The following is a 7,669-nucleotide window of genomic DNA, read 5'->3' on the forward strand; positions in this document are numbered from 1 at the left end:
CTCACCACACATCTAGATAAGTTCCTTGGGGGGTCTAGTTTCCAAAATGGTGTCACTTGTGGGGGGTTTCCACTGTTTAGGCACATTAGGGGCTCTCCAAACGCGACATGGCGTCCGATCTCAATTCCAGCCAATTCTGCATTGAAACAGTCAAACGGTGCTCCTTCACTTCCAAGCTCTGCGGTGCGCCCAAACAGTGGTTTACCTCCACATATGGGGTATCGGCGTACTCAGGAAAAATTGCACAACAAAATTTGTGGTTAAATTTCTGTTTTTACACTTGTGAAAATTAAAAAAAATGGTTCTGAAGTAAAATGTTTGCAAAAAAAAGTAAAATGTTAATTTTTTTCTTCCACATTGTTTTAGTTCCTGTGAAGTACGTAAAGGGTTAATAAACTTCTTGAATGTGGTTTTGAGCAGCTTGAGGGGTGCAGTTTTTAGAATGGTGTCACACTTGGTTATTTTCTATCATATAGACCCCTCAAAATCACTTCAAAGGTGATGTGGTCCCTAAAAAAAACATGGTGTTGTAAAAATGAGAAATTGCTGGTCAACTTTTAACCCTTATAACTCCCTAACAAAAAAAAAAATTGTTTCCAAAATTGTGCTGATGTAAAGTAGACATGTGAGAAATGTTATTTATTAACTATTTTTTGTGACATATCTCTCTGATTTAAGGGCATAAAAATACAAAGTTTGAAAATTGCAAAATTTTAAAAATTTTCGCCATATTTCCATTTTTTTCATAAATAATCGCAAGTAATATCGAAGAAATGTTACCACTAACTTGAAGTACAACATGTCACGAAAAAACAATCTCAGAATCAGCGGGATCCGATAAAGCGTTCCAGAGTTATAACCTCATAAAGTGACACTGGTCAGAATTGTAAAAATTGGCTCGGTCATTAAGTACCAAATTGGCTCTGTCACTAAGGGGTTAAATAGGAAACCTAACTAGCAGATGACGAGACAGCTGATCCTGCCAGAAACCTGCAAAATAACAAAAAGAGCCACCAGGAGGAGCCCAAAGAGAGAACTCACACAGTACCACTCATGACCACCGGAGGGAGCCCGGAAACAGAGTTCACAACAGGCTGCGCTATATACTACGTGGGCTGTGTTATACACTACGTGGGCTGTGTTATACACTACGTGGGCTGTGTTATATACTGCATGGGCTGTTATATACTACGTGAGCTGTGTTATATGCTACGTGGGCTGTTTTATACTACGTGGCTGTGTCATATGCTATGTGGGCTATGCTATATACTCCGAGGGCTGTTATATACTACGTGGGCTGTGCTATATACGTGGCTGTGCTATATACTACGTGGGCTGTGTTATATGCTACGTGGGCTGTTATATACTACGTGGCTGTGCTATATACTACGTCGTCGGCAGCGAACAATCAGCGACACGCGCAGTCCGGCCGCAAATTGGCGTAGGATTTGAACCACGCTTCGCTAATTGGTCACGCTCGGCCAGCCGAATCCTGTGCATTCATTGTATTATTCTAAAATATTCATAAATAAACTAGATACTTATTCTAGAATACCCGATGCGTTAGAATTGGGCCACCATCTAGTAATAAATAATTAGTAAATCAGCTAGAATGGAGTCGCTAAAAGGAGGTCCTCAAAAAATCCACTACGATCCAGTGTTGTAAATTACAAGGACTCTGTTTCTTCGCTCTGTAATGTTTCTCCCTGTGACGCTCCGTTCACTCTTTGAAAAATTCAATTACAGTCACCTCAGCACCAAACTGTCACGATTGTAGGCTACAGGGAGGTCCTCAAAAAATCCACTCCGATCTAGACGGTTCACTAATGAATCAGCTAGAATGGAGTTGCTAAAATGAGGTCCTCAAAAAATCCACTCCGATCTAGACGGTTCACTAATGAATCAGCTAGAATGGAGTTGCTAAAATGAGGTCCTCAAAAAATCCACTCCGATCTAGACGGCTCAATGGTGAATCAGCTAGAATGGAGTTGCTAAAATGAGGTCCTCAAAAAATCCACTACAATCCAATGTTGTAAATTACAAGGACTCTGTTGCTTCGCTCTGTTATTTTTCTCCCTGTGAAGCTCCGTTCACTCTTTGAAAAACTCGATTCCAGTCACCTCAGCACCAAACTGTCACGATTATAGGCTACAGGGAGGTCCTCAAAAAATCCACTCCGATCTAGACGGTTCACTAATGAATCAGCTAGAATGGAGTTGCTAAAATGAGGTCCTCAAAAAATCCACTCCGATTTAGACGGCTCAATGGTGAATCAGCTAGAATGGAGTTGCTAAAATGAGGTCCTTAAAAAATCCACTACGATCCAATGTTGTAAATTACAAGGACTCTGTTGCTTTGATCTGTTATGTTTCTCCCTGTTAAGCTCCGTTCACTCTGTGAAAAACTCGATTACAGTCACCTCAGCACCAAACTGTCACGATTATAGGCTACAGGGAGGTCCTCAAAAAATCCACTCCGATCTAGACGGTTCACTAATGAATCAGCTAGAATGGAGTTGCTAAAATGAGGTCCTCAAAAAATCCACTCCGATCTAGAGGGTTCACTAATGAATCAGCTAGAATGGAGTTGCTAAAATGAGGTCCTCAAAAAATCCACTCCGATCTAGACGGCTCAATGGTGAATCAGCTAGAATGGAGTTGCTAAAATGAGGTCCTCAAAAAATCTACTATGATCCAATGTTGTAAATTACAAGGACTCTGTTGCTTCACTCTGTTATGTTTCTCCATGTGAAGCTCAGTTCACTCTTTGAAAAACTCGATTCCGGTCACCTCAGCACCAAACTGTCACGATTGTAGGCTACAGGGAGGTCCTCAAAAAATCCACTCCGATCTAGACGGTTCACTAATGAATCAGCTAGAATGGAGTTGCTAAAATGAGGTCCTCAAAAAATCCACTAGGATCCAATATTGTAAATTATGAGGACTCTGTTGCTGTGCTATGTTATGTTTCTCCCTGCGAAGCTCCACTCACTCTTTGAAAAACTAGATTCCAGTCACCTCAGCACCAAACTGTCACGATTGTAGGCTACAGGGAGGTCCTCAAAAAATCCACTCCGATCTAGACGGTTCACTAATGAATCAGCTAGAATGGAGTTGCTAAAATGAGGTCCTCAAAAAATCCACTCCGATCCAATGTTAATTATGAGGACTCTGTTGATGCGCTATGTTACGTTTTTTCCCGTGAGGCTCCATCCACTCTTCCAATGTCCGTGCTGCGGCCAGGACTGGTAATACAGCAAAAGTAAAATTCAGGCAAAAATCAACAAACCGCGCTATGTGTAATTATTTATATTATAAAAAGCAATAATAAAATGCAAGTTTGATTAATCATGAAAAAAAAATGTGCCCTTTGGAAATACATAACAAATATAACAGTTTAAGCAAGTATCTAAAAAATAAAAGTATTATATTATTACAGTTACAAAGCTGAACACACACACACACACACGTGTGTGTATACATTCCAATTCCACTACATTGCAGTCTATGAGGCTCTTGGAATCAGCTCCATTCTGAACATTGGAGCTGATTTTTTGAAGAATGTCACTGTAGTAACTGAACTGTCTAGAATGGAGAAGCTGCAGAGAGATCATCAAAAAATCCACTCCGATCTAGTCAGCTCACTAGTGAATTGTCTAGAGTGGAGTGGCTAAAATGAGGTCACCAAAGGCACGTGACTGCAGTGAGGCCTCAAAAATTCAACTCCAATCTAGTCACCTCACCAGTGAACCATCTACAGTGGAGTGGCTGGAATGAGGACCACAAAATATCCACTCCGATCTAGTCACTTCAGTAGTGAGCCGTCTAGAGTGGAGTTGATAAAATGAGGCCTCAAAAAATCAACTCCGATCTAGACGGCTCACTAGTGAATCAGCTACAATGGAGTTGATTTTTTGAGGACCACAAAAAATCAACTCCAAACTAGACGCAACCGTGGCCGCTCTGTCCCTCCTCCCTCTCGCTAGTTGTGGGTGGCCGCTCTGTCCCTCCTCCCTCTCGCTAGTTGTGGGTGGCCGCTCTGTCCCTCCTCCCTCTCGCTAGTTGTGGGTGGCCGCTCTGTCCCTCCTCCCTCTCGCTAGTTGTGGGTGGCCGCTCTGTCCCTCCTCCCTCTCGCTGACTGTGGAGGACCGCAGTGATGCCCGGTGACAGCCGCCGTGTGCGCGGCCCGGAGGAGTCCCAGTCTCCGCTGCTGTACGCCGTGCCCCGGGAGCCCGCTGCGGGGAGGACGGGCCGTGCTGCCGGGGAGCCGCGGGCAGTCTTCGTGCGGGCCGGGCTGCTCAGTCAGGCTGCGGGCTCCGCGTACATAGAGGTCGGGGGCACGAAGGTGCTGTGTTCGGTGTCCGGGCCCCGGGAGTGGGGCGGCGGGGAGGGCCGCGGCCGCCTGCTGTGTGAGCTGCGCTGGGCTCCGTTCTCCCGGGCCGGGGCCTGGTATTCCGCCGCCGCCCGCCCGGCCGCTCTGCTGCTGCAGGAGAGTCTGGAGGCCGCGGTGCGGCTGGAGCGCTTCCCCCGGGCGGAGCTGGCGCTGTGGGCTCTGGTGCTGGAGGACCGGGGCTCCGCGCTGCCCGCCGCCGTCTCCTGCGCCTCCCTGGCCCTGGCGGATGCGGGGGTGGAGATGTACGACCTGGTGGTGGGAGCGGGGCTGAGCCGCGGGGAGGACGAGCTGCTGCTGGACCCGGACGACGCGGAGGAGGGGGCGGGAGCCACCATGTACCTGAGCCTCCTGCCGGCGCTGCACCAGGTGATGGCGGCCACAGAGCGGGGTCCGTATACTGGGGGAGGGAGGGAGAGCGGGGGTCCCGTATACTGGGGGAGGGAGGGAGAGCGGGGGTCCCGTATACTGGGGGAGGGAGGGAGAGCGAGCGGGGGTCCCGTATACAGGGGGAGGGAGGGAGAGCGGGGGTCCCGTATACTGGGAGAGGGAGGGAGAGCGAGCGGGGGTCCCGTATACTGGGAGAGGGAGGGAGAGCGAGCGGGGGTCCCGTATACTGGGAGAGGGAGGGAGAGCGAGCGGGGGTCCCGTATACAGGGGGAGGGAGGGAGAGCGAGGGTCCCGTATACTGGGGGAGGGAGGGAGAGCGAGCGGGGGTCCCGTATACAGGGGGAGGGAGGGAGAGCGAGGGTCCCGTATACTGGGGGAGGGAGGGAGAGCGAGCGGGGGTCCCGTATACTGGGGGAGGGAGGGAGAGCGAGCGGGGGTCCCGTATACTGGGGGAGGGAGGGAGAGCGGGGGTCCCGTATACTGGGAGAGGGAGGGAGAGCGAGCGGGGGTCCCGTATACTGGGAGAGGGAGGGAGAGCGAGCGGGGGTCCCGTATACTGGGGGAGGGAGGGAGAGCGAGCGGGGGTCCCGTATACTGGGAGAGGGAGGGAGAGCGGGGGTCCCGTATACTGGGAGAGGGAGGGAGAGCGAGCGGGGGTCCCGTATACTGGGGGAGGGAGGGAGAGCGAGCGGGGGTCCCGTATACTGGGAGAGGGAGGGAGAGCGAGCGGGGGTCCCGTATACTGGGGGAGGGAGGGAGAGCGAGCGGGGGTCCCGTATACTGGGGGAGGGAGGGAGAGCGGGGGTCCCGTATAATGGGGGAGGGAGGGAGAGCGGGGGTCCCGTATACTGGGGGAGGGAGGGAGAGCGGGGGTCCCGTATAATGGGGGAGGGAGGGAGAGCGGGGGTCCCGTATACTGGGGGAGGGAGGGAGAGCGGGGGTCCCGTATAATGGGGGAGGGAGGGAGAGCGGGGGTCCCGTATAATGGGGGAGGGAGGGAGAGCGGGGGTCCCGTATACTGGGGGAGGGAGGGAGAGCGGGGGTCCCGTATAATGGGGGAGGGAGGGAGAGCGGGGGTCCCGTATACTGGGGGAGGGAGGGAGAGCGGGGGTCCCGTATACTGGGGGAGGGAGGGAGAGCGGGGGTCCCGTATATTGGGGGAGGGAGGGAGGGAGAGCGGGGTCCGTATACTGGGGGAGGGAGGGAGAGCGAGCGGGGGTCCCGTATACTGGGAGAGCGAGCGGGGGTCCCGTATACTGGGGGAGAGAGGGAGAGCGAGCGGGGGTCCCGTATACTGGGGGAGGGAGGGAGAGCGAGCGGGGGTCCCGTATACTGGGGGAGGGAGGGAGAGCGGGGGTCCCGTATACTGGGGGAGGGAGGGAGAGCGAGCGGGGGTCCCGTATACTGGGGGAGGGAGGGAGAGCGAGCGGGGGTCCCGTATACTGGGGGAGGGAGGGAGAGCGAGCGGGGGTCCCGTATACTGGGGGAGGGAGGGAGAGCGAGCGGGGGTCCCGTATACTGAGGGAGGGAGAGCGAGCGGGGGTCCCGTATACTGAGGGAGGGAGAGCGAGCGGGGGTCCCGTATACTGGGGGAGGGAGGGAGAGCGAGCGGGGGTCCCGTATACTGGGGGAAGGAGGGAGAGCGAGCGGGGGTCCCGTATACTGGGGGCGGGAGGGAGAGCGAGCGGGGGTCCCGTATACTGGGGGAGGGAGGGAGAGCGGGGGTCCCGTATACTGGGGGAGGGAGGGAGAGCGGGGGTCCCGTATACTGGGGGAGGGAGGGAGAGCGGGGGTCCCGTATATTGGGGGAGGGAGGGAGAGCGGGGTCCGTATACTGGGGGAGGGAGGGAGAGCAGGGGTCCCGTATACTGGGGGAGGGAGGGAGAGCGGGGGTCCCGTATACTGGGGGAGGGAGGGAGAGCGGGGGTCCCGTATACTGGGGGAGGGAGGGAGAGCGGGGGTCCCGTATAATGGGGGAGGGAGGGAGAGCGGGGGTCCCGTATACTGGGGGAGGGAGGGAGAGCGGGGGTCCCGTATAATGGGGGAGGGAGGGAGAGCGGGGGTCCCGTATACTGGGGGAGGGAGAGCGGGGGTCCCGTATATTGAGGGAGGGAGAGCGGGGTTCCCGTATATTGAGGGAGGGAGAGCGGGGGTCCCGTATACTGGGGGAGGGTGGGAGAACGGGGGTCCCGTATACTGAGGGGGCTCCTGTATACTGGGGTTGATGTTGCAATGTGTCACCTGATGTCTCCTCTCGTTCAGGTCTCCGGCCTCCTGTGCAGCGGCGAGTGGGAGGGTGACAGTCCGGCCGCGGCCGTGCGGATGTGTATGGAGGGCTGTCAGCGGTTGTACCCCGTGCTGCAGCAGAGTCTCCTGAAGGCGACAAAGAGGAAGATCCCGGCCCCCCAGTCGGGATGACGTGTGACCCGGCCCCCCAGTCGGGATGACGTGTGACTGCCAGGTGATGGCGGCTGCAGGGATGTTTCTTGTACTTTTCCCGAATGTTGTGATCTGGACGCTGCTACGCTCAGTAGATGGACAGATGCTGGACACAGGTGATGGAGAAGCTGTGGTTTCACCCCACCCATGTGCCTGGGGGGGCGCTGACTTCTTGTGGTTGTCAGGTCCCCTCCCCAAGTTGTTTTGTTCTGTAAGAATTGCATAAAAGTGTCTTTTTTTCTGAGCCGCGGTTCTGTGATATTTTTGCTGTCCGTGACCGAGTGATGCTGAGAGATACAAGTCAGAATTGGCTAAAGGGAGTTCAAAACCCCCCGTCACTGCTCCCAGAACGGTGGCCGTACCTGGAAGCCGCAGACTCTGCACATATGCTCTGAGCGATCTTGTCGTCATGAAAACCAGCACTACACAGCACAGCAAGAGTTAAACAGTA

The 7,669-nt window shown here is 53.8% G+C and overlaps 1 protein-coding gene across 1 annotated transcript; it reads left to right on the forward strand.

Moving 5' to 3' along the window:
* Positions 1-4,082: 4,082 nt before the first annotated feature.
* On the forward strand, positions 4,083-7,462 carry EXOSC6 (exosome component 6). The gene is made up of 2 exons (XM_077288923.1): positions 4,083-4,758; positions 7,042-7,462. Exons 1-2 carry the CDS (start codon positions 4,156-4,158, stop codon positions 7,195-7,197), a joined length of 759 nt encoding a protein of 252 aa, XP_077145038.1. The 5' UTR covers positions 4,083-4,155; the 3' UTR covers positions 7,198-7,462.
* Positions 7,463-7,669: the final 207 nt, after the last annotated feature.

The sequence above is a fragment of the Ranitomeya variabilis genome, chromosome 2 (genome assembly GCF_051348905.1).
Source record: "Ranitomeya variabilis isolate aRanVar5 chromosome 2, aRanVar5.hap1, whole genome shotgun sequence".
NCBI lineage: Eukaryota > Metazoa > Chordata > Amphibia > Anura > Dendrobatidae > Ranitomeya > Ranitomeya variabilis.